The 27,611-nt window shown below is 42.3% G+C and overlaps 2 protein-coding genes across 3 annotated transcripts in view; one reads left to right on the top strand and one right to left on the bottom strand.

The window, feature by feature from the left end:
- LOC118368193 (eukaryotic translation initiation factor 4E-like) lies at window positions 1-23,303 on the bottom strand. The gene is made up of 7 exons (XM_035752051.2): window positions 23,163-23,303; window positions 3,052-3,155; window positions 2,378-2,473; window positions 2,134-2,197; window positions 1,849-1,962; window positions 1,568-1,707; window positions 1-1,363 (listed from the first exon to the last, which is right to left on the bottom strand). The coding sequence occupies exons 1-7, from the start codon at window positions 23,235-23,237 to the stop codon at window positions 1,249-1,251; spliced, it is 708 nt and encodes a 235-aa protein (XP_035607944.1). The 5' UTR covers window positions 23,238-23,303; the 3' UTR covers window positions 1-1,248.
- The window catches only part of LOC118368192 (methionine aminopeptidase 1-like), an 18,578-nt gene continuing 13,243 nt past the window's right edge, over window positions 22,277-27,611 (top strand). Inside the window, exons 1-5 of one of the 2 annotated variants that reach the window (XM_035752050.2) lie at window positions 22,277-22,294; window positions 23,660-23,850; window positions 25,141-25,192; window positions 25,701-25,807; window positions 26,071-26,131. In XM_035752050.2, the coding sequence (XP_035607943.1) occupies window positions 23,737-23,850; window positions 25,141-25,192; window positions 25,701-25,807; window positions 26,071-26,131 (334 nt within the window). In that variant the 5' untranslated portion in view covers window positions 22,277-22,294; window positions 23,660-23,736. Of the gene's footprint in view, window positions 22,295-23,234; window positions 23,385-23,659; window positions 23,851-25,140; window positions 25,193-25,700; window positions 25,808-26,070; window positions 26,132-27,611 lie in introns of those variants that run through there. The other variant, XM_035752049.2, reaches the window with a different exon arrangement.

Here is a 27,611-nt window from a genome sequence, read left to right as displayed (position 1 = left end):
TTCAAGTGTAAAACTCAGTTTATTAATGCATTGCAAATAAAATAACCAAATTCATAAAATATTGTATGAATGTTGAAGAGCGGTTATGAAAAGTAAGTAATAAGAATGAAACATGCCTGAAATAATGGCAACTTTTATTTTATGAAATGGAAAGTATTTGAAAGCTCTGATTTGGTGACATGACAATGTTATAGGTTGCCATTGTTGTAGGCTGTCATGATATGCTGCAACCGGTGATATACTGTATGTACTGTAGGTGTAGCTACTATAATATTTCTTATGGCTTTATACATTATTCAGCTCTACATGAAGTCCCTAGGGGGCTACAGGATGGTTGTTTCTGGATGGGGCCAAAGAGCTATGGCAATTACAAGTGGCAGAGAAAGAGATTATTTCCTGTTGGTTCCTGGGGTTGTAATGGCATATATTATATCATACTATATAATATTATAAAAAATCATCCAAAGTCACAGAATAACTTTAAAGAATCATTAGTGCTGTTTCCATTGCAGGCAGAAGATCAAAACAAATCACTAATAAATGTATACTTTGCAAAAAAAAAACATCACTGTAAGTCAAATGTAAGACCATTTCTAACAAGAAATGTACAAATAACAAGTTGCAAAAAGTACTCCACAATATAAAAACAGATTCTATTGAATTGCAAACCCAAAGTTTTAATCATGTTAACACAGACTAATTGATTCATGAGATGATCAGAAAGTCTTGATTACATCCATTTGAAGTTTAGGGCCATAGCACAGAACAACTCTAAAAATAGCTAAAAGGCGAATTGGTATAATAAATTAAAATGGCGTAACATAATTAAGGATAACAGCAATTACAATGCTGTATAAGGGCAGAGAAATTTTGACTTTTTAAATGTCAAATTAATTCCCTGCCATTAAATAAATCAACAAAATAATTTTCTTTATAAGAGCACTCTGAACATCTTACATTTCTATGAAAGGTATTAATTTGCGTTTTGAGGTTTGCATGTTCACCTGTGTGGCTGTGGCAGGTGTCTTTGTGTGTGTGTGTGTGTGTTTCCAGAGAAAGTAGTGTGTCCGTGTTGTGAAAGTGTTTCCTGATTTTAGGTCCAGGACGGTTCTGTAGAAGTTTTTGTATATAGTCGTGAGTTTTTCCAAGATTGTGTCACGCAGTCATTGTAGCTATGTAAATAAATGCACCCACAAAGAAATGTAGTAGACCGCAAAAAATGTAATAGACAAGGCACCTGGTGCATTTTCAGACCACAAACTTGTTTTTGGTGGTCGAGCCGCTCTTGGTGGAGGTGTCAGAGTGTGACTGGTAGCCAATGGTCATCTTCATGGGGATTCCCAAGCGCTCCTTATACACTCTCCTGTTGTCACACAGATGGCCATATTTGAAGGGAGGTGGTAGCAACAAACTTTTTGGTATTGGATCTTAGTAATTTAACCAAGCCCAAAATAATTTACAAATACTAAGACTATACACTTTTTTGTAAGTCAGTACATTTTCCTGAGTCCTGATCAAAGTTGGAGTGATAACTAACAAACATTGACTTCACATTGATCTAACTTACCCGATGTGTGTTATGGCTTCCCTGTTGTCAAAGTCTGCCGTCCAGATGGCGATTTTGTCTCCTTTCGAGCGAATATTGACTACTGCTCCACACACTTCGTCACTATAGTCATCAAAAGTCTCCCCAACAAGGCAGAGAAGCTGAACAGGTGAAGTGTCAGGAAAAATATGGATCCACACATTAACATTTCAGTGGCATCACATAATTCCTTAATCCAGCCACACAGGGTCAAGGTTGCATTTCATTCCAAATTGTCTTCACGCCCACACACACAAACTCACGGTTTCTAGCCAGAAGCGGTCCAGGTCTTGTCTCCTCTGCTGCTTGCTGAGAGTGATCAGCCAGCGCCCTCCACGCTTGTTCCGCTCATCCTCCCACATGGGCTCAATGCCATCCTGTCACACCAGAGGAGAGACACAGCTATACTTGCATTAACAAGGCCATGGCTGAACAGTCCTAAACAACTTTCTTCCAGGTACAATTCTGAATTAAGTTGCAAAGATACTATGTAGTAACATGGAATAAAATGAGTTCCTTGTCTGCTTTTTGAAATGCAACAAACCTACCTTAAAGAGGGAGTAGTCGCATCCAGATATCAGATTGCTTGACAACTGAATATGATTATAGAGACTGAAATGACAAGATAATTTCGTAAGTACAATACACAATTGCAGTGTATTATTGACAACTGAATGCTATCAAGATGATGAATGAAGACAAATGTTGTTATAATCTCAAATCATCCTTTTCATATTAATTCAACCCTTGTCATCACAAAACAAGATCAACTTTAGTCTTATTGATTCTTACGCCCAGAAATCTTCAACAGTGTCAAACGTGGAGATGAGGCAGAGGTTCGCCTGCCATGTTTTGGTCTTATCATTTTTGAAGAACCAAAGAGACCATCTGTTGGGCCAAAAGAGAAATGGGATTTACATAAGGTAAACACTGGCTACTTAAACACATGCTAAACAAATGTAATCAACAGCCCATAAGCCTCAAAGCAAATTAGGACCTTATGGATGATGGGGAAAACATTGACACGGTTTATTGCTTTGTGACATTCATTCAATGTAAAATCCTTAGGCAGTTCAACTGCGCTTGACTGCAATAAGAAAGGGCAATGCACGGTTGGTAATCACACACAGACAGCCTCAGCTTGTGGTGGTATGAACACTCATAAACCAAAGTCACCTCTTTAGGTTTGGGTCATGATACTACCAATGTGAATTCACCATGCCTGAGACCTGGGGGGGCACAAACTCAAAGTGGTAACACACAAGATTGAATTGGTGCTTTGCATTGGCAGCTGTGCAACACTGCAAACGGGTGGGATCTATGTGATACTTTACATCAGATTAATACCCACCACTCTTACAGAAAACAACTCCCGAAGGCCTTTTGCAGGAAAAGTTTCCTAACCACGGAGCAGCAGCCTGTAATGAACAAGGGTTTTTAAAGAGCAGTAGCCTGGGTCAGCTTACTTGTTCTGGAGGGGGTGTTTGATATAGCTCTCAGGATTCACTATCTCCTGACCAGTCTCTGCTTCTTCTCCTCCTTCAGCATGTTGGGGATTTAAATTGATCTCCTAGTGGAAAACAATTTTAAAGAAGTAAGAAGCGTGATCTTGCAGGACTGTCATGCCTTGGGTCATTATCATGTTTTTTTTGTAGTTTATTTTATACAAAGCTGGGATGATAGTGAGTATAGGTAACAATCAATGAAAGCTTTTCCTCATGACCTCGGATGGAGTTTTTTTTTGCAACATATTGTAATTAAAAAAAAAACTTTATATAGACACTAATCACATAGATGGTCCAACATTATTTAAAATCAATTAAATAAACCGTTTGGTTTTGCTAGGGTGGAAATATGGACAAGCATAAACTTTTGCACCAGCCATAATGATTGGGCAAGTTGGTGAACTGTCTATCATCTAGATCTGGACAACAAAAGGGGGTTTAAAGCTTCCCCTCTTGGGTTCTTAGCTGAAGGTATGGACCACAGCTGGCTCCATGTGAACTACAATCCCGACCCTCTGTTTTAATGTTTAGAAACGTTATAATGCTCACTTGCGATACAAATTTGGAAACATAAAGCCATTAACCTTTCACATCACACCAAAATAATTTCACAAATAGAAAATGCACACCTCACCGGTTGTAACATAGTTGAAGCTGACAGTATTTTTCTGGCATCGTTCTTCTGTTACACACGTGTTTGAAGACATTTCAATTAGAGGTTGACCGATTAAATAGGGCCGACTTCAAGTTTTCATAACAATCGGCATTTTTGGACACCGATCATGGCCGATTACATTGCACTCCACGAGGAGACTGCGTGGCAGGCTGACTACCTGTTATGCGAGTACAGCAAGGAGCCACGGTAAGGTGCTAGCAATAAATGTATCTTATAAAAAAACAATCTTAACATAATCACTAGTGAACTACACATGGTTGATGATATTACTAGTTTATCTACTTACAGCTGAAATCCCGCTAACGGGATTGATATGACAACAGCCAGTGAAAGTGCAGGGCGCCAAATTCAAACAACAGAAATCTCATAATTAAATTTCCTCAAACATACAAGTATTTTACACCATTTTAAAGATAAACGTATTGTTAATCCCACAACAGTGTCAGATTTCAAAAAGGCTTTACGACAAAAGCACACCAAACGATTATGTTAGGTCAGCACCTAGTCACAGAAAAAAGCAGCCATTTTTCAAAGAGAGGAGTCACAAAAAGCAGAAAGAGATACAAATTCATCACTAACCTTTGATGATCTTCATCAGATGACACTCATAGGACTTCATGTTACACAATACATGTATGTTTTGTTTGATAAAGTTCATATTTATATCCAAAAATCTCAGTTTACATTGGAGCGTTATGGTCAGTAATGTTTTGCTTCCAAAACATCCGGTGATTTTGCAGAGAGCCACATCAATTTACAGAAATACCCATCATAAACATAGATAAAAGATACAAGTGTTATGCATGGAATTATAGATCCATTTCTCCTTAATGCAACCGCTGTGTCAGATTTCAAAAAAACTTTATGGAAAAAGCACACCATGCAGTACAGCGCTCAGAGACCAAACAAGTCATACAGATACCCGCCATGTTGTGAAGTCAACAGAAGTCAGAAATAGCATTGTAATTATTCACTTAACTTTGATGATCTTCATCATAATGCACTCCCAGGAATCCCAGTTCCACAATAAATGTTTGTTTTGTTCAATAAAGTCCATCATTTATGTCCAAATACCTCCTTTTTGTTCGCGAGTTTAATTCACAAATCCAAATTCATGAGGCGCGAGCACAAGGTCCAGACGAAAAGTAAAAAAGTAACATTACAGTGCGTAGAAACATGTCAAACGATGTATATAGAATCAATCTTTGAAGATTTAAGTTAAAAACATCCTAATAATGTTCCAACCAGAGAATTCCTTTGACTTTAGAAATGCAACGGAACGCAGCTAACTCTCACGGGTGCGCGTGACTCTGAGCTCATGGACCTCTGGTTGAAACAGCTCTCATCTCTCGTCTGATCCAAGATGGCATAGCAGTTCAGACGTCTTTTGTCCTCGTCTTGTCGTGTCTCATATATATATATATATTTACTTACAACTTTTTTCACATACATTTTTTAAATTTTCCATAAACTCATCTTCAAAACACTCTCCTGCAACCCGCCTCACCAATTTATATTTATAAAAAAGTATTATTTACCTCAAATCTGTAATCCTCCAAGAAGCTAGCCAGAAACTAGCCAGGAGCTAGCCAGAAGCTAATCCAGAAGCTAATCAGAAGCTAGTTAGCTTCTTTACTGGCAAATCTTTAGTATTCAGCTAACCACGGTTTGTGGTCATGAGCTATCCTTTAGCTCGAAAATCTATCGCCAGTTTTGTATGGCGCAGCGCAGCGCGGCTCGGAACGGAACATACCGGACCAATTTTTTTCTCTCCATGTCCCTGGATTTCAACTGTTAACTCTGGACATTCATACCTGGATCTCACAGCTAGCTAGTTGCTGTCCGTGTGACTATCGGCTTTCTGCGATTCCGGAGCAAACATCAATTATTCCGGAGCTAGCCGGCTGAAGAGTTCCATCAATCACTCCTGGGCTGCAGTCACCTATCCGGACCCATTTTACTGCCTACGCGGATCCCCACCGGGCCTTCACAACTGGACTGCCGACGTTATCTACCCGAAGGAGTTATCCGTCTGGCTCTTCCGTCGCGACGTTACCTGAACGCCCATCTGCAGCCTGCTAACCGTTAGCTGTCTTATCGGCTGCTATCTGAATAGACAATCGGACAATTTATTTTTATTATTATTATTATTTATTTTTCTTCTTGGGCCTCTATAACTATATCTATTGTTTTTATTTTTGTTGTTGTTGTGTGATATGGATTAATCCCCTCTACCACACGGAACCCCACTAATCTACTGACGGAACGCAAGAGGTGGCTAATAACAGACCCCCATCCTATGCTAGCTTGCTACCGATGACCTGGCTAGCTGTCTAAATCGCCGTGACCCCCAACCAACCTCTCCACTCACTGGACCCTTTTGATCACTCGACTAAGCATGCCTCTCCTTAATGTCAATATGCCTTGTCCATTGCTGTTCGTGCTTATTGGCTTATTTCACTGTAGAGCCTCTAGTCCTGCTCACTATACCTTATCCAACCTATTAGTTCCACCACCCACACATGCAATGACATCTCCTGGTTTCAATGATGTTTCTAGAGACAATATCTCTCTCTTCATCACTCAATACCTAGGTTTACCTCCACTGTATTCACATCCTACCATACCTTTGTCTGTACATTATACCTTGATGCTATTTTATCGCCCCCAGAAACGTCCTTTTACTCTCTGTTCCAGACGTTCTAGACGACCAATTCTTATTGCTTTTAGCCGCACCCTTATTCTACTCCTCCTCTGTTCCTCTGGCGATGTAGAGGTGAATCCAGGCCCTGCAGTGCCGAGCTCCACTCCTATTCTCCAGGCGCTCTCTTTTGACGACTTCTGTAACCGTAATAGCCTTGGTTTCATGCATGTTAACATTAGAAGCCTCCTCCCTAAGTTTGTTCTACTCACTGCTTTAGCACACTCTGCCAACCCGGATGTTCTAGCTGTGTCTGAATCCTGGCTTAGGAAGACCACCAAAAATTATGAAATTTTAATTCCAAACTACAACATTTTCAGACAAGATAGAACTGCCAAAGGGGGCGGTGTTGCAATCTACTGCAAAGATAGCCTGCAGAGTTCTGTCCTACTATCCAGGTCAGTACCCAAACAATTTGAACTTCTACTTTTAAAAATCCACCTCTCTAAAAACAAGTCTCTCACCGTTGCCGCCTGCTATAGACCACCCTCTGCCCCCAGCTGTGCTCTGGACACCTTATGTGAACTGATTGCCCCCCATCTATCTTCAGAGCTCGTGCTGCTAGGAGACCTAAACTGGAACATGCTTAACACCCCAGCCACCCTACAATCTAAACTTGATGCCCTCAATCTCACACAAATTATCAATGAACCTACCAGGTACCTCCCCAAAGCCTTAAACACGGGCACCCTCATATATATCAGACCACTGATAATCTCCCTCGATCTGGGGCTCCACGCAATATCTCACCCCGTGGGGTCAAAATGATCACAAGAACGGTGAGCAAAAATCCCACAACCACACGGGGGGACCTAGTGAATGACCTGCAGAGAGCTGGGACCAAAGTAACAAAGCCTACCATCAGTAACACACTACCTGCCAGGGACTCAAATCTTGCAGTGCCAGACGTGTCCCCTGCTTAAGCCAGTACATGTCCAGGCCCGTCTGAAGTTTGCTAGAGAGCATTTGGATGATCCAGAAGAAGATTGGGAGAATGTCATATGGTCAGATGAAACCAAAATAGAACTTTTTGGTAAAAACTCAACTCGTCGTGTTTGGAGGACAAAGAATGCTGAGTTGCATCCAAAGAACACCATACCTACTGTGAAGCATGGGGGTGGAAACATCATGCTTTGGGGCTGTTTTTCTGCAAAGGGACCAGGACGACTGATCCGTGTAAAGGAAATAATGAATGGGGCCATTTATCGTGAGATTTTGAGTGAAAACCTCCTTCCACCAGCAAGGGCATTGAAGATGAAACGTGGCTGGGTCTTTCAGCATGACAATGATCCGAAACACACCCACCGCCCGGGCAACGAAGGAGTGGCTTCGTAAGATTTACTGCAATGCATACTCTGCAGAAGTCAGAGCAAACATGCTTTTTGCTGTTATGAAAGAAGTTGTCATGGAAGTGAGTTTGTTTTTATACAGGACCTCCTGCCCTCACATACCGTCAAACAATTACAGTGCATTCGGAAAGTCTTCAGATCCTTTCCCCATTTTGTTACGTTACAGCCGTATTCTAAAATGGATTCAATCTTTTCCCCCCTCAATCTACACACAATACCCCATAAAGACAAAGCAAAAACAGTTTTAGAATATTTTGCTCAATTAAAAAAAAAAATCACATAAATATTCAGACCCTTTGCTATGAAACTCGAAATTGAGCTCAGGTGCATCCTGTCTCCATTGATCATCCTTAAGATGTTTTTACAACTTGATAGAAGTCCACCCGTGGAGCATTTTATTGATTGGACATGATTTGGAAAGGCACACACCTGTCTATATAAGGTCCAACAGTTGGCAGTGCACGTCAACGCAAAAACCAAGCCATGAGGTCGAAGGAAATGTCCGTAGAGCTCCGAGACACAGATAATGGGAAGGGGTACCAAAAAAAAATGTCTGCAGCATTGAAGGTCCCCAAGAAGACAGTGGCCTCCATCATTCTTAAATAGAAAAAGTTTGGAACGACCAAGACTTTTCCTGGAGCTGGCCACCCAGCCAAACTGAGCAATTCGGGGGAGAAGGGCCTTGGTCAGGGAGGTGACCAAGAACCCAATGGTCACTCTGACAGAGCTTCAGAGTTCCACTGTGGAGATGGTTAAGCCTTCCAGAAGCACTCCACCAATCAGGCCTTTATGGTAGAGCGGCCAGACGGAAGCCACTCCTCAGTAAAAGGCACATGACAGCCCACTTGGAGTTTGCCAAAAGGCACCCAAAGGACTTTCAGACCATGAAAAACAAGATTATCTTGTCTGATGAAACCAAGATTTGAACTCTTTGAACTGAATGACAAGCTTCACATCAGGAAGAAACCAGGCACCGCTCATCACCTGGCCAACAGCATCCCTAAGTTGAATCATGGTGGTGGTAGCATCATGCTGTGGGGGTGTTTTTCAAGCGGCAGGGACTGTGAGACTTGCCAAGATCGAGGGAAAGATGAACAATTTAATCAATTTCAGAATAAGACTAACGTAACAAAATGTGGGCAAAATGAAGGGGTCTGAATACTTTCCGAATGCACTGTATAATGGAAAAACAGAGTCAAAACAAATCAAAAGGAAGTTGTTTTGAGAGATATGAAAGATCAGGACTGATCTCCCTTTCTTTTGTCACTAAACTACTTCCATAGCCTATATACTTCCATTCATTATTGACTTTTTTTACTGGTACTGGGCTCCCTTCAGACGAGTCTTGAGAATTGGGGGTGTCCTAGAGCAAAACTCCTTTCCATGAAGGGGTCATATTAGTGTATAGCCCAAACTGCTCGGATGCTACAGACAGAAGTTGGCAGATCGGCTGAACCGACTTTAGAAGGGGTCGTAGAGCCAAACGGAGAACACTATCATATTCGTGAGTCTCATCGTTCCATAGAGGGGTCGTTAATAGTTTGCCAAATTGTTCGGACACTAGACGTTTGTGAGAACACCGATTTTAGGGATGTCTCCTGGTCTGACAAACACCACTGTAACTCTGCCACCCTCCACCGCTGATGTGCAAGTCTGACAATGGCGTATGTGGTGGATTGAGATGCAGCCCATGCAACAACAAAAAAACATCTAGCTTAAACAGACATTTCTTTGGGGATTGTTGTATTATGCTAATTATATTTTTGTGGGGACATTGACTCTAGGGGTTTTTAAACTATCTTTAATATAAAGCCCATAAAATAAATTATATAGATCCTATAAGTATAATTCAGACTCTGGATGACACTTAAGTGAATTTACTGCTGTATGCTAATACCCTTACATAACATCCTGACCTTGAACGCAAACACTAACACGACTTTTGTAATTGATTTATTTGAACAGGGAAACGTACCAAACCTGAGCTGAAGCATTTAAAGAGTTGAACCATCATAATTACATTGCAAAAAATTCAGCGAAAAAAATTGCATCGATTTAAGGTTCAAAATGTTATGGCCCCCCTAAACTGAGTCTCTGCCCCACCTTGGCCACCCCCTTCATAATATTCTGGGCACGTGCACAAGACGGAAGTATATGCCCACGATACATGCCAATGAAAGTCTTGCATGTGTTTACATGGTTTGGCATATATATGCCAGGTGATATAAATTTCAAAGGCTATACTGGCACTCTAAAAAGTCTGGTAAATAATACTTTCCTGTGGATATTTTGTCTCAAATTTCAACCAGCAGAAGGACCAACCACACTGACAACTGGTAGAGTAAGTTCAAATGTAATTTTATTCAACATTCTGGCTTGTAAGGGAACTTTCCATGTTTTTGCAGTGCTTTGTTTCCGACTGTATACCAAGAATGTACAGGTAACTGCCAAAATAAAGTAAACACAAACAAAGTTTCTTAATAGGGCGTAGGGCGACCACGAGCCAGAACAGCTTCAATGCACCTTGACATTGATTCGACAAGAGTCTGGAACTGTATTAATTTTTTTTATGTAACCTTTATTTAACTAGGCATGTCAGTTATGGGACTCCCAATCACGGCTGGTTGTGATACAGCTTGGATTCGAACCAGGGTGTCTGCAGTGACGCCTCTGGCACTTAGATGCAGAGAAATTCCATAATTTGTTTGACGGTGCAAGAAAACACTGTCTCAAGCACCACTCCAGAATCTCCAAAAAGTGTTCAATTGGGTTCAGACAGACAGACATAGCATATGGTTTACATCGTTTTCATGCTCAAACCATTCAGTGACCACTCAATTGTATATTAACTGATTCTCCCTATGTATCCCTCATTTACCTGTTTCCAGTTAAGCGATAATACAGGCAAACCATGCCAATATATCCTCCAAATGACGGCTTTGATGGCATTGTCACTTTTATACAACGGGCTACCAACATATTCGGCTGGACATTCGTTCTATTGGTTCGGTTGTCAGAGACCCAACCCCGTCGTTCAGTCTTTTTGTTCTGCATCTATGGACGAGACCCTGTCGTTCATTCTAAAATGTTCCATTTCCATACTGGCTGCTTGCTAGTTGGCTGGCTGCTTGCTAGCCAGACAACTACGGCTAACTTAGTCACGTCAAAGAAAAACAACAGAGCTACAGTAGAGCAGCTTCGCATTTGCATTTGTTTAAGTTGTTTCTAGTGACATTTATTTGGAAACATCCATAACAATAGGCTAATGAGGTGCGATTTTTCCCGGGATAGAAAATGTACTCTCTCGTCAGGACACTATTGTTCAGAGGAGCTAGCCAACAACACAGCTAACACAATCACTTCAAACACTGAAGCTGTAAAGACTGCAAACTAGCTGCACTTTGTTTCATTTGATTTTTTTCAATTGACATGTATTTATTTGTGTGTGTATATATATATATATAAGCCTTATATATAAATGTATGTGTGTGTGTGTGTGTGTATATATATATATATATATATTTGTGTGTGTGTATATATATATATATACGTGTGTGTGTGTGTGTGTGTGTGTGTATATATATATATATATAATTTGTGTGTGTGTGTGTGTGTGTGTGTGTATATATATATTTGTGTGTGTGTGTATATATATATATATATATGTATTTGTGTGTGTGTGTGTGTATATATATATTTTTTTTTGTGTGTATATATATATTTATATATATGTATATGTGTATATATATATATGTGTGTGTGTGTGTATATATATATATATATATATGTGTATGTGTATATATATGTGTATATATATATATATTTGTGTGTGTGTGTGTGTATATATATATATATATATATACACACGAAAAATGATGGCAGCTGATTCATGATTTCGACTGGCTGAGAAATGCTGCCTGCCTGTCTGTCTAATCCAGACATCTGACCCATACACGTTCATTACTATAGGTAGGCTGGACAATAGAACGAGTCTAAATTCACCTAAGGCTGAAAAATGGCAAAAGAACATTGGCTAAACTGGAACACAAGCGCGAGCCCATCGCAAATGAATGGAACGTTCGCAGAGCCTGTCTTGATTGGAGTGACACTTAAGATTTTTCAATTTTCCTTAATAGAACCCCAAATAATGTATTCCTTTCTATTTTATCACCACAATTTGTTCTTAGGATGAAACTGGAAAAAAAAAAACGTGTGTAGAAAGTAAACATCTGCACCTCGATGGTGCCAAGTGTTCTCATCTCTGCATCATGCCTTAGCTAACCCTTTAGCTCCACCTCCCACACATGCGGTGACCTCACTTGGTTTAAATTATGTTTCTGGAGACAATATCTCTCTCATCTTCACTCAATGGATAGGTTTACCTCCACTGTATTCACATCCTACCATACCTTTGTCTGTACATTTTGCCAAGAACCTATTCTATTGCACCCAGAAACCTGCTCCTTTTACTCTCTGTTCCAAACGTACTAGACGACCATTTCTTATAGACTTAACCGTACCCTTATACTACTCCTCCTCTGGTGATGGAGAGGTTAATCCAGGCCCTGCAGTGCCTAGCTCTACTCCTACTCCCCAGTTGCTCTCAATTGTTGACTTCTGTAACCGTAAAAGCCTTGGTTTCAAGCATGTTAACATTAGAAGGCTCCTCCCTAAGTTTGTTTTATTCACTGCCCTAGCACACTCTGCCAACCCGGATGTTGTGGCCGTGTCTGAATCCTGGCATTTTCTGAAAAGACAGAACTGCCAAAGGGGGCAGAGTTGCAATTTACTGCAGAGATAGCCTGCAGAGTTCTGTCGTACTATCCAGGTCTGTGCCAAACAATGAGATTCTACTTTTAAAAATCCACCTTTCCAGAAACAAGTCTCTCACCGTTGCAGCTTGCAATAGACCACCCTCTGCCCCCAGCTGTGCCCTGGAAACCATATGTGAATTGACTGCCCCCCCCATCTATCTTCAGAGCTCGTGCTGTTACGTGACCTAAATTGGGACATGCTTAACACCCCGGCCATCCTACAATCTAAGCTTGATGCCCTCAATCTCACACAAATTATCAATGAACCTACCAGGTACAACCCCAAATCTGTAAACACGGGCACCCTCACAGATTTCATCCTAACCATCCTGCCCTCCAAATACACCTCTGCTGTCTTAAACCAGGATCACAGTGATCACTGCCTCATTGTCTGCGTCCGTAATGGGTCTGCGGTCAAACGACCACCCTTCATCACTGTCAAACGCTCCCTAAAACACTTCAGCGAGCAAGGCTTTCTAGTCGACCTGGCCCGGGTATCCTGGAAGGATATTGACCTCATTCCGTCAGTAGAGGATATCTGGTTATTCTTTAAAAGTGTGTTCCTCACCATCTTAAATAAGCATGCCCCAATCAAAAAAATTAGAACCAGGAACAGATATAGCCCTTGGTTCAATCCAGACCTGACAGCCCTGGCCAGCACAAAAAAAATATTTTCAGGGAATTAGGAACCAATATACACAGGCAGTTTGAAAAAGCAAGCCTTTGCTTTCCTAACAGAAATGTGCATGCTGTAGCACAAACTCAAAAAAGTTCTGGGAGACTGTAAAGTCCATGGAGAAGAAGAGCACCTCCTCCCAGCTGCCCACCGCACTGAGGCTAGGGAACACTATCACCACCAATAAATCTTGGTAATTGAGAATTTCAATAAGCATTTTTCTATGACTGGCCATGCTTTCCACCTGGCTACCCTTACCCCTGTCAACAGCCCTGCACCCCCCACAGCAACTTCACCAAGCCTCCCCAGCTTCTCCTTCACCCAAATCCAGATAGCTGATGTTCTGAAAGAGCTGCAAAATCTGAACCCTATCACCCGGGCTAGACCACCTGGACCCTCTCTTTTAAAAAAATTATCCTCCGAAACTGTTGCAACCCATATTACTAGTCAGTCAGATACTTAGATACTTGTATGCTTGTATGCTCAGTCAGATTATATGCAACACAGGACACGCTAGATAATATCTAGTAATATCATCAACCATGTGTAGTTAACTAGTGATCATGATATAGCTGTCTTTGTATCCAAGATAATTGTGTAGTTTAGAGTGTGTAGTCTTGGAGTGATTATCTTAATTTACCGAGGTTAGCTAGCCAGCTATTTGTCGTCCTTAACGTAGGAGACTCTGCTAGCTAGCCAACAGCTAACAGCTAACAGCTAGCCAACGTCTACTGAATTGAACTCAACAACATTACAGCACAACGGTTTGATTTGTTTGATCGTAGCTAGCTACAAAGCTAGCTACATAGCCGTCTTTGTATCAAAGATAATTGTGTAGTCTAGAGCGATTTTCTAGGTTAGCTAGCCAGCTATTGTCGTTCTTTAACGCAACGTAACGTATACAACACTGCTAGCTAGCCAGCTAGCCCCCGAATAGCAGCACTGCAGAAACTATTACACTCAACGGAACGACTTGATTAGTGTAGTGTCAACAACGCAGCTATTGCCAGCTAGCCTACTTCAGCAGTACTGTATCATTTTAATCATTTTAGTCAATAAGATTCTTGCTACGTAAGCTTAACTTTCTGAACATTCGAGACGTGTAGTCCACTTGTCATTTCAATCTCCTTTGCATTAGCGTAGCCTCTTCTGTAGCCTGTCAACTATGTGTCTGTCTATCCCTGTTCTCTCCTCTCTGCACAGACCATACACACGCTCCACACCGCGTGGCCGCGGCCACCCTAATCTGGTGGTCCCAGCGCGCACGACCCACGTGGAGTTCCAGGTCTCCGGTAGCCTCTGGAACTGCCGATCTGCGGCCAACAAGGCAGAGTTCATCTCAGCCTATGCCTCCTTCCAGTCCCTCGACTTCTTGGCACTGACGGAAACATGGATCACCACAGACAACACTGCTACTCCTACTGCTCTCTCTTCGTCCGCCCACGTGTTCTCGCACACCCCGAGAGCTTCTGGTCAGCGGGGTGGTGGCACCGGGATCCTCATCTCTCCCAAGTGGTCATTCTCTCTTTCTCCCCTCACCCATCTGTCTATCGCCTCCTTTGAATTCCATGCTGTCACAGTTACCAGCCCTTTCAAGCTTAACATCCTTATCATTTATCGCTCTCCAGGTTCCCTCGGAGAGTTCATCAATGAGCTTGATACCTTGATAAGCTCCTTTCCTGAGGACGGCTCACCTCTCACAGTGCTGGGCGACTTTAACCTCCCCACGTCTACCTTTGACTCATTCCTCTCTGCCTCCTTCTTTCCACTCCTCTCCTCTTTTGACCTCACCCTCTCACCTTCCCCCCCTACTCACAAGGCAGGCAATACGCTCGACCTCATCTTTACTAGATGCAGTTCTTCCACTAACCTCATTGCGACTCCCCTCCAAGTCTCCGACCAGTACCTTGTATCCTTTTTTTTCCTCTCGCTCTCATCTAACACCTCCCACACTGCCCTACTCGGATGGTATCGCGCCGTCCCAACCTTCGCTCTCTCTCCCCGCTACTCTCTCCTCTTCCATCCTATCATCTCTTCCCTCTGCTCATACCTTCTCCAACCTATCTCCTGATTCTGCCTCCTCAACCCTCCTCTCCTCCCTTTCTGCATCCTTTGACTCTCTATGTCCCCTATCCTCCAGGCCGGCGCGGTCCTCCCTCCCGCCCCGTGGCTCGACGACTCATTGCGAGCTCACAGAACAGGGCTCCGGGCAGCTGAGCGGAAATGGAGGAAAACTCGCCTCCCTGCGGACCTGGCATCCTTTCACTCCCTCCTCTCTACATTTTCCTCCTCTGTCTCTGCTGCTAAAGCCATTTTCTACCACTCTAAATTCCAAGCATCTGCCTCTAACCCTAGGAAGCTCTTTGCCACCTTCTCCTCACTCCTGAATCCTCCTCCCCCCCCCCCTCCCTCTCTGCAGATGACTTCGTCAACCATTTTGAAAAGAAGGTCGACGACATCCGATCCTCGTTTGCTAAGTCAAACGGCACCGCTGGTTCTGCTCACACTGCCCTACCCTGTGCTCTGACCTCTTTCTCCCTCTCTCTCCAGATGAAATCTCGCGTCTTGTGACGGCCGGCCGCCCAACAACCTGCCCGCTTGACCCTATCCCCTCCTCTCTTCTCCAGACCATTTCCGGAGACCTCTCCCTTACCTCACCTCGCTCATCAACTCATCCCTGACCGCTGGCTACGTCCCTTCCGTCCTCAAGAGAGCGAGAGTTGCACCCCTTCTGAAAAAAACCTACACTCAATCCCTCCGATGTCAACAACTACAGACCAGTATCCCTTCTTTCTTTTCTCTCCAAAACTCTTGAACGTGCCGTCCTTGGCCAGCTCTCCCGCTATCTCTCTCTGAATGACCTTCTTGATCCAAATCAGTCAGGTTTCAAGACTAGTCATTCAACTGAGACTGCTCTTCTCTGTATCACGGAGGCGCTCCGCACCGCTAAAGCTAACTCTCTCTCCTCTGCTCTCATCCTTCTAGACCTATCGGCTGCCTTCGATACTGTGAACCATCAGATCCTCCTCTCCACCCTCTCCGAGTTGGGCATCTCCGGCGCGGCCCACGCTTGGATTGCGTCCTACCTGACAGGTCGCTCCTACCAGGTGGCGTGGCGAGAATCTGTCTCCTCACCACGCGCCTCACCACTGGTGTCCCCCAGGGCTCTGTTCTAGGCCCTCTCCTATTCTCGCTATACACCAAGTTACTTGGCTCTGTCATAACCTCACATGGTCTCTCCTATCATTGCTATGCAGACGACACACAATTAATCTTCTCCTTTCCCCCCTTCTGATGACCAGGTGGCGAATCGCATCTCTGCATGTCTGGCAGACATATCAGTGTGGATGACGGATCACCACCTCAAGCTGAACCTCGGCAAGACGGAGCTGCTCTTCCTCCCGGGAAGGACTGCCCGTTCCATGATCTCGCCATCACGGTTGACAACTCCATTGTGTCCTCCTCCCAGAGCGCTAAGAACCTTGGCGTGATCCTGGACAACACCCTGTCGTTCTCAACTAACATCAAGGCGGTGGCCCGTTCCTGTAGGTTCATGCTCTACAACATCCGCAGAGTACGACCCTGCCTCACACAGGAAGCGGCGCAGGTCCTAATCCAGGCACTTGTCATCTCCCGTCTGGACTACTGCAACTCGCTGTTGGCTGGGCTCCCTGCCTGTGCCATTAAACCCCTACAACTCATCCAGAACGCCGCAGCCCGTCTGGTGTTCAACCTTCCCAAGTTCTCTCACGTCACCCCGCTCCTCCGCTCTCTCCACTGGCTTCCAGTTGAAGCTCGCATCCGCTACAAGACCATGGTGCTTGCCTACGGAGCTGTGAGGGGAACGGCACCTCAGTACCTCCAGGCTCTGATCAGGCCCTACACCCAAACAAGGGCACTGCGTTCATCCACCTCTGGCCTGCTCGCCTCCCTACCACTGAGGAAGTACAGTTCCCGCTCAGCCCAGTCAAAACTGTTCGCTGCTCTGGCCCCCAATGGTGGAACAAACTCCCTCACGACGCCAGGACAGCGGAGTCAATCACCACCTTCCGGAGACACCTGAAACCCCACCTCTTTAAGGAATACCTAGGATAGGATAAGTAATCCTTCTCACCCCCCCTTTAAGATTTAGATGCACTATTGTAAAGTGACTATTCTACTGGATGTCATAAGGTGAATGCACCAATTTGTAAGTCGCTCTGGATAAGAGCATCTGCTAAATGACTTAAATGTAAATGTTACTAGCTTGTTCAACCTCTCTTTCGTATCGCCTGAGATCACAAAAGATTGGAAAGATGCCACGGTCACCCCTCTTCAAAGGGGGAGACACTCTAGACCCAAACTGCGACAGACATTTTTGTATCCTACCCTGCCTTTCTAAGGTCTTCGAAAGCCAAGTTAACAAACAGATCACCGACCATTTCAATTCCCACTGTACCTTCTCCGCTATGCAATCTGGTTTTCCGAGCTGGTCATGGGTGCATCTCAGCCACGCTCAAGGTCGTGTCCTGACTACACGGTGCACTACACAGTGAATGTTCGTTTTGTTTGATAAAACATCCATTTATATAGCCTAAGTCGAAACATTTGTAAACCGTTTGCGTCGTGATTTGTCTCATTCAACTTTGGACGAAGCGTTCGTGGTAATTACACACACTAAACAAATGGTTTCATTGCAATCCTCTGGTTGTTACTACCACAACCATACGTGACGGTTCTTTTCCCGGGACGTATTGACCGAAACAAACCGATTTGAAGACACCAATCAATGACCTCAATGCGCACCAATGGTAGGACCGGTCTATTGTTGATTTGACTCTATTTTGGCCCAATGATCATCTTGAAATCTAGCTTGGAAGATAGCCAATGAGCTGAGGTAAACGGCAATATGTAATGGTTATACGTTCGAAGATCAGCCTTTGTCGTAAACTCTGGTGTAACAGAGGTTCATTCGCCATTGCAAGTCCTACTTGACGGAGCCACAAGTGTTACGCATAGAAGTTTAAATTATGGCGAATAAATCAGAAAAAGCTAAAACAAAGTCTAGATATAGTCTAGACCAAATTATAGAGGAAATTGATAGAGAAAGCGAGACAGAGTAAATAGTTATTTTTTATATATATATTATTTTGGTGTGTGTTAGAATAGCATTTATGTATATAGTTATTTCCTTCAAAATATATCACTGTACCAATTCGACCACTTGGTTACATTTGTGGGGGACACCTGGGTGACTTCATGCTCAATGTCATGTAGCTCGCTCATTTTTGAAGTTATCTGTCTCAACCTTTGCTCAGCTATTGATGTCATCTTATGTTCTTCATTAAAATCATCCCCAGCATCCTATCTGTATGTTTGGCTGTTCTTGGTCATTTGTAAGATGATGCAGCAACAACAAAAAACAGAAAACGGAGGTTTATGTCCTTGTATTTTCTTCTACCAGATCTATTGTGTTATATTCTCCTTCATTCAAATGACATTTCCACAAAATTCAGAGTGTTTCCTTTCAAATGATACCAAGAATATGCATATTCTTGCTTCTGGGCCTGAGCTACAGGCAGTTAGATTAGGGTACGTCTTTAGGCGGAAATTGAGAAGAAGGGGGGTACCCCAAAGAAGTTAATGCAACCGCTGTGTTAGATTTCAAAAAGGCTTTACGGCAAAAGCACACAACGCGATTATGTTAGGTCTGCGCCTAGCCACAAAAACCATACAGCCATTTTCCAGCCAAGGAGAGGGCTCACAAAAGTCAGAAATAGCATTAAAATTAACCACTTACCTTTGATGATCTTCATCTGGTGGTACTCCCAGGTCTCCATGTTAGACAAATGTTTGTTTTGTTCGATAAGGTCCCTCTTTATGTCCAAAAACCTCAGTTTTGTTGGTGCGTTTAGTTCAGAAATCCAAAGGCACAATATGCGCGCTTTCAACATCAAGACGAAAAGTAAAAAAAGTACAATAAAAGTTAATAGAAACATGTCAAACGATGTTTAAAATCAATCCTCAGGTTGTTTTTGTCATAAATAATATTTCAACCGGACAAAAGCTTTGTCAATAGAAAATGAGAAACAAGCAATGCACGCTCCCGATCATGCGCAGGACTCATGGCTGGAATTTTCCACTGGCCTCTCATTGAAAGTGCTGTATCTCCCTCATTTTTCAGAGTAAAAGCCTGAAACCATGCCTGAAGACTGGCCACGTGTAGAGGAAGCCATAGATATCGTGAACTGGGTACTAAGTCTTTGTATGGTGGATAGGCTTTCAATGGAAAAACAGCCTTTCAAAATAATAGTACTTTCTGGTTGGATTTTCCTCAGGTTTTCGCCTGCCATATCAGTTCTCTTATACTCACAGACATAATTTTAACAGTTTTGGAAACTTTAAAGTGTTTTCTATCCATATCTACTAATTATACGAATATCCTAGCTTCTGGGCCTAAGTAGCAGGCAGTTTAATTTGGGCACGCATTTCATCCAAAATTCCGTATGCTGCCCCATACCCTAGTGAAGTTAACCCACTGTTCCTGGCCCGTCATTGAAAATAAGAATTTGTTCTTAACTGACTTGCCTAGTAAAAAATATATATATATATATACACATACATTTGGGAAACAATTGTATCAATTTTTTGGGGCTGGTACCCCAGTAGCTCAGCTACTTTAATAATTTCAGTGGTGCCTTTGTGCTTTGTCGTTTCCTTAACACTGAACAAGGCCATGTTTTGCAAGGCGTCTAGGTTGTCTGGGAGCCTTACTTGCAGCTCCTTGCTTAAAGCAACAATGTAGTTGATGCATTGTCTCCGAATGACCTTTTCGTCCTCTGGCGCAAGACTGAGTTGGTACACCGTGCTCTCGAAAAGGTACCCAAGGTATGGTGATGGACTGAGATGTCCATCAATGGCATCCTTCAGGACCTCAAATTTTTTGCCATAGGGTTGACTACGCTGCTGAAAATGTATGTTAAGAGGTGTACCAGACTGTCCAAAAGCTTGACAGGATCTGTTAGCTCTCCCTCAACTGACTTCACTGCAACTTGTACTTCGGACAGGATTGATTTCAAGAATGTCAGGTAGAAATAGTTGGTCTTGTCCATGTACATGAAGTGGAGCACATACGCCATGTAGTAATGCTCACTGGCCTTGGTCAACTCAAAGTGGAGTTTCAGTTCTTCCCACTGGCTCAATATACCAGTTACCGCAGGCACAATCGATAGCCAACGTGTGGCACACACTTTGGTGCTCTGCAGGGGTTTCTGGCCACAATTAAATGGAGGCACACGCTGCTTTGTATGCCTCACACCATTTTGGGGAAATCGAAAACCAGTTGTAGGTTTCCCTGATTAAGTACTCAACACTCCTAGGGATAGTTTCTTTGGATACTGCACTGACAGCCAATTGTAAAGACTGGCACACACAGCGGATGAGTACCAAATTGGGCAATGCACATTCTTCCTTTAAATCTTGTGAACCCCGTTGTGCACCCCAGTCATCACAGACGCATTATCAGTGCCAATACCCTGAAGATTCTCCTTTTTAAGGTTACACTTCTCAAGAAACTCAACTACCGCCTTTGCTATTGATCTGGCTTCACCCCCTCCAATTCAACCAACCCGAAAAATGTGTACACAATTTATTTAGCTCTGAAATACCAAATCACCACACCCAGGTATTTCGAGACACTGACACCAGTGTACTCATCCAAAAGAAGACTGAACTTCTCATCCCCCAAATCTGATGTTACCCTTTTGAGAAAATAAGGAGCCAGTACTCCCCTAATCATTTCTGTGCACTTGCTGTGGTGCATTTGGAAGTTTGTTGCTGCCATAGAATCTGAAAAGGCAGCTTTGCAAGCCATACCTAAATGGTCGCATGCTAGCAGGGAACAATGCTCTGCAATGGCCATTGCCATAGTAGCTTCTACAGTTATCCACTTTCTTAACCAACTGTGGTAATGTAGACTGCGTTGTGGGGTTGTACGGTTTTGATTTATTTATATGCTTTGCAGTAGCACAATGTTTATTGATGTCATACATTTTTGCAAGCATATCTGATTTGCAGTACAGTATGCGCGACAATCATCCCCAATTACTGGCTTCAGCCACCCTTTAAATTCAGGTACAGACTCCCACTCTTCTATACTTCTGGCTGTACAATTTTGTAAGTTCTGTTCAAGATCAAACATTCGTGACCAACTATATTCATTGGGTTTGTCTCGTCGAACACATACTACTGCTGCAGTCAGCCAACCTGTGTTGCCAACTAATTTTCAGGGTAAGTTGCTAGAGGCAGGTTGATTTGTTGCTAAAAGTTGCTAAATGACGTTGTGATGTCATTGCGTGATAACTTAAACTGCGTCATTACTTAGAATACACAATAACGTTACTCAAATTGACTGGCCATTTCAGCTAAAAATACGATTTGACATTTGTTCAGGTACAGACTCCCACTTTTTTCTGTACAATTTTGATTGAAACTTGTTGATTGATGTTGTAAGTTCTGTTCAAGATCAAACATTCGTGACCAACTATATTAATTGGGTTTGGCTCGTCATGATTTGCAATTTGCTGAAATTGCTGCTGGCCTGCTGCTGCCTGTGCACGAGCTGAGCGCTTGCTGCTGACGTCACTCACAATGCACTTTTGCAGCCAGGCACGTGTGTTGTGACAGTGTGTGACAGAAAAGTTTTTTTCTCATTTAGAGGGGAAATGCGTGAATTTTAGCGTTTGAGTCACCTTTCAAAAGTTGCAAATACATTTTTTTAAGTAGCTAAATTTGTTGCTAGGTGATGAGTGAAAAGAAAAGTTGCCAGGGTAGTCTGAAAATTGCTAAACTGGCATCACTGGACAGGTCTCATTGCCAAAAATGGCAACGCACACATTGTGACGTCGAACAAAAGGCAGGGAATAGAACGTTCGGAAGGCTAAAAATGCCCTAAAATAAGGCCTGCTTTTTCGTGATTACTTAAACTACCGCAAGCAGCTGGGACATATGGTAATATTATTAAACTGGGCTCCACGGCGGATGCAATAAACGTTTTTAATCAGAAAAAAAAGCATTGTTAAAAATGTAATGTGTCCAGCCTACGATGGGGCAATTGGAGATCTAATTTGACTATTGAAACCATGTTGCAAATGTCGGAGAGACAGACAGCAAGGTTCATACAAATATCTGCTGTTAAACTAAATGTTTGTCTAAAAGCAATGTGAGATAATGTCAAGATGCTTTTTATAGTGGATATCAAGTTTATAATTTTCCTGGCTGGGCTGACGAGACAGTGAATTGCCCAGTCAGATGGATCAGATTAAATCGGCTAAATCTATGACCTTAAAAAGCCTGTGGTAACTTGTGGAATAGACACCGGCTGGAATGCGTTTTTAATCAATCAGCATTCAGGATTAGACCCACCCGTTGTATATTACCTGTATAGCGCAGTGTGATTTTATTAGGAAACCAGCTGGAGATAGCTAGCTAACTAGCCTGAAGTGGGATAAAAAAAAGTCCCAAGAAAGCACAAGCTGAGTTATACCATGTATAGTGCACTATTTATTTTATTAAAACATTTATGACCGAGCATATTTAACAGCTGTCACACCGTTTACCGAGCTTGGTAGCAAGCCAGATACTAGCTATTATTAAGGCTATTCACATAACCTAGCGAACATTCCCCTCTCACTTTGCCATGCTGCTTGGGTCGTGGCAGAAAAAGTTTCTACAACCGAAAATATGACCATAAACATGCATTTCATTCTAAGTTATTAGATTTCAGCTACTAATACCATATTTGGAGTAATAGTGTATATTTTTGGGAAACGGATTCCGATAAACTTTATTAAATATTTTGGCCGGTAAAGGTACTCACCGGTTCCGCGGTCGCCATCTTATGAGTCTTCGCGTAAACGTTGACACTCATTGGACTGACTTGGGGTGTAATCATTAGTCCAAACAGTTTCGTTTTGCAACGAACGCGATAGTTTCTTTTGAATAAATTCAGGTAGTTCCCTCCCGGTTTCGTTCCGTTTGGTTCCTAGTGAATCTACCTACCCCTGTTCCTCTTTGGGCATAGGTAAAAAAGTTTATTGAAGTAAGTCATTTAAATATTATTTGCCTACATTTTATTCGTGTAATTGTTAATTAAACACGTAATAATAGTCATAAAAGAGGTGAATTTTTCAAAATATAATTGTATTGTGTAAACTAATCAGATATTATATTACTCGTGCGCACAGTCAATACACAATCCTATTGTAAACGCTAACTATTTTTATGGTGAACACACAAATATACTTTATTTCAGCATATAAAATAGCCAGCCAAGGTCAGAACTACATGTTGAATTTCTCATAATTATGTGCACAGGCAGCGCTCGCGAGGTTCTCTCCAGCTGACAGATCGTCCAGTCCACTCCCCAGTCTCCACCCCTCCAGACTGCAGGCATGGCGGCTATCGAGGCTCGGGAATGCGAAACTGAAGGCTGTAGTAGCAAGGCCAAACTTCAATGTCCAACCTGCATCAAGCTCGGGATCCAAGGCTCATACTTCTGCTCGCAGGTAACATTCATTTTCTAATTCATTCAGTTAGAGAGGGGTCTGACATGATACACAGCCGCCCAGCAATACATAATTCATCACGAGGTAACATAACGGCCCTGATTGAGTTTCCTCACACACCCCTTTAGCTAGCCTAGCACATGAAGCTAACTTACAAGCAATTTTCTGCATAAAACCCTAACGTTAGCTAATAAGTAACGGTTTGTAAATATATTATCTAGGAGGTCAACAACTGTTATAATCATGTATGAAAAAATGCTTGTTAAAGTTCTCTATGGGTTTACTAGTAAGTTAGTTGCTAGCTAGCTACTAGCTAACGTTAAGTCTGTGTTAGTTCATCTGAGCATCAAGTTTGAGAAGTCTAGTAAATTAACGTTAGCTGGCTAGATAGCTCTTCCTTGTTTGGCTATTTAACCATTTCATTCATTTTAACAAACAATGTCATTGAGCAAGTTAACTGAGGCATAGCTAACTGAGGCATGCGTTCAACACGCTGATGTGACGTTAACTAGCTATATTCATTCATTTGATTTATCTGCCCCTGGCCTGGCTGTAAACCACCTGTGGCTTGCTTGTGTGAAATGTTGAGCAACTTTGAACGTTGTTAAATGAATGCATACCATTACCAATGGGTAACTAAGAGTATGTTAGAATGGGATACGATCATTGAAATTGCCAAGGATGCAGGGGCCAAGTGGCAGTTTAGCTGTGTACCACTAGAGATAAGGATAAAAGGCAATGTAATTAGTTTAAAGCTTAAACTTCTCTGGCAGTGTAGGCCTAGATTCATTTTTGTCTGATACAGATGGGTAGGTGGATCTGCTGCAACGTTCCACACAGGTAGTTCTGTCAGAGCCTCTATCCCACCCAGAGCCATGAGGCTAGTTGCATTCCAAGGGAAATTGTAACCCCACTACTCTCTCCTTATTCTATTGGTCATCCAAACAAACATTAATTGAACAACCAAGAGGTTAGTCATGGTCAAATGGTCATGGCCAATGGCCTTGTATGTCTTATTACCAGTTCGACTAGCCTCAATGACACTGTTGGAAACAAAAGTGGGTTATGTAATGTGTGAAATTCAGAGCTCATTGGTTTCACTCATCTGCCTTTAATATTGAGCAGGGATGCACAACTCCCAGTTAATTAGAGGAATTGATGAGGAATTGATTCCGCAATTAGGGCCAGTGAAAAACCAACAATCAGCAGACACTGCTGCCATTAACACCTGTACACCCCTGGTGTACTGAGTCATGTATTTCTCTCTCCTCCCCATGTCCTCTCATTCAGGAGTGCTTCAAAGGGAGCTGGGCCACTCACAAGCAGCTGCACAAAAAAGCAAGTATGTATCCTCAGTGATATTCTATCACATAGGCTTGCTCCCTTCCAAATCATTTTTCAAATAGACCGAAATGTCCTCTTATGGCGTTTGTCATTGTTCCCATTCTTACCTGTCATCTGAAAGCATAGAATAGGTGAAAGCCCACATAATTGCCCAAACTTTTCCATCCACTATTTATTATGGTGGAATAGAACAATGGTGTAGCTATTCAAAATGGATGATACACTGCAATCAGTACAAGCCATTAGAGCAGGGGCGGACAACCTGAGAGGGCAGCAACACAACTGATTCAACTAAACAGTGTCACCATTAAAGGCAATTATTTATTTTGTTTGTAGATTTGGGCATTTTACTGCTTGGCTAGAACAAAAAACGTGTACCCACACTTGGCCCTCATAGGCTAAGTGTGCCCACCCCTACCTTAGATGTTCACGTATACACACAAGACTAACTGTGATCTTTCACAATGGTGTCAAATCAGATGACCTAAATTACATTGTTTTTGCAGAGGAGGATAACCAGGATGAGGCAAAGAACTGCGTGGAGACCGACACCAACACAGACCCATGGCCTGGCTACCGCTACACGGGCAGACTACGCCCTCACTACCCACTCGTAAGAACACCTTTCTGGTACATTTCTAAATGGTGCTAATGTGCTGATATGAGCTTTTATGTAGGATATTTTTTTTCTTGGCTACATAGTAGTTAATCTAATGTCCACATAACATGATTAATAGACGTAAACCACACAAGCTTTGTAAGTTTACTCATTAGCCCCCGGGAGCTGTGTAATCATGTCTGTAATCGCTCTTCTTGTTGGTTGCTTCTGTGAGCTCCATATAATCCATCTCTGTTGTCATTGGTTCCCCCATGTAGACTCCGATGAGGACTGTCCCCAGTGACATCCAAAGACCTGACTATGCTGATCATCCACTAGGTAACACTACTCCTCTTAGACTGAAACAGCCTCCCGTTGCATTTAATTATTATGAAATCCTTTGGTGTCTATTTGGAAAATCTTCCCAAAGCTAGTATTATTTGTTGTGAGTTGTGTTGATATTGAAACATTACACTTTATCCAAGGAAAATTTACACTGTCAATACTAGAGGTCAGCCGATTATGATTTTTCAACGCCAATGCCGATTATTGGAGGACCAAATATGCCGATACCAATTAATCGGCCAATTTTTTTTAAATATATATATTAGAAATAATGACAATTACAACAATACTGAATGAACAATGAACACTTATGTCCATAGTGTCAAATAAATAATGAAACATGCTCAATTTGGTTGAAATATTTCAAAAACAGTGTTGGAGAAGAAAAGTAAAAGTGCAATCAATATGTGCCATGTAAAAAAGCTCACATTAAGTTCCTTGCTCAGAACATATGAAAGCTGGTGGTTCAATATTCCCAGTAAAGAAATATTAGGCTGCTGTTATTATATTATATTTTTTGTGAATGCGCCTTTGTTAAATCATCCCCTGTTTGGCGAAGTAGGCTGTGATTCGATGATAAATTAAAAGGCACCGCATTGATAATATGCAACGCAGGACAAGCTAGTTAACCTAGCAATATGAACTATGTGTAGTTAACAAGTGATTCTGTTAAGATTGATTGTTTTTATAAGATAGGTTTAATGCTTGCTAGCAACCTACCTTGGCTCCTTGCTGCACTCGCGTAACAGGTTGTCAGCCTGCTACGCAGTTTCCTCGTGGAATGCAATGTAATCTGCCATAATCGGCATCCAAAAATGCTGATTACCGATTGTTATGAAAACTTGAAATCGTCCCTAATTAACCGGCCATGCCAATTAATCGGTCAACCTCTAGTCAATACCCAGTACTATACCTAGAAATAGTGTTGTCGTGAAACCATCATTTTGAATTCGATACCAGGTTTTGTATCATAATACCATCACAATACTCAAAACAAAAAATGATGCCATGGGTGACCTACTGGGGAACAGTGGGTTCGCTGCCTTGTTCAGGGGCAGAATGATCGATATTTTTTATTTTTTAACCCTGTGAACTCAGGGATTCGATCCAGCAATCTTTCGGGTTACTGGCCCAACGCTCTAACCACTAGGCTACCTGCTGCCCCAATATCATTACATTCAATGTTTTTTTTACGTCAACATTTTTCAGACAGCCATGGAACAATTATACATTCATACAATTAATTGTACTTTGGTAAAAACAATCTAACAAGATGGTATATCTCTTAAACTGGGTACATCAAGATGTATGTAGCCTATGCCTATCCATAATACAGGTGAATGTGAATGTATTGTGGATAGGCCTGTGTGCATGCATTGCTTTATTGAACTTGTGCTGGCTGATTACATGAAGTTACAGATGACAATCTGTTTCCCTTCAATTTGTGACTTATTTTATCAACAATATTTGCGTA

The sequence above is a fragment of the Oncorhynchus keta genome, chromosome 35 (assembly GCF_023373465.1).
Source record: "Oncorhynchus keta strain PuntledgeMale-10-30-2019 chromosome 35, Oket_V2, whole genome shotgun sequence".
In the NCBI taxonomy this organism is placed as follows: domain Eukaryota; kingdom Metazoa; phylum Chordata; class Actinopteri; order Salmoniformes; family Salmonidae; genus Oncorhynchus; species Oncorhynchus keta.
This window is presented reverse-complemented; position numbering and strand designations above follow the sequence as displayed.

Excerpts from the sequence above, each read along its gene's own strand:
- LOC118368193 (XM_035752051.2), bottom strand. The coding sequence starts at position 23,237 with ATGATTACACCCCAAGTCAGTCCAATGAGTGTCAACGTTTACGCGAAG. Across the intron at positions 1,963-2,133 it reads GCGACTACTCCCTCTTTAAG|GATGGCATTGAGCCCATGTG; the intron begins GTAGGTTTGTTG and ends CTGGTGTGACAG. Across the intron at positions 1,708-1,848 it reads ACCGCTTCTGGCTAGAAACC|CTTCTCTGCCTTGTTGGGGA; the intron begins GTGAGTTTGTGT and ends TCACCTGTTCAG.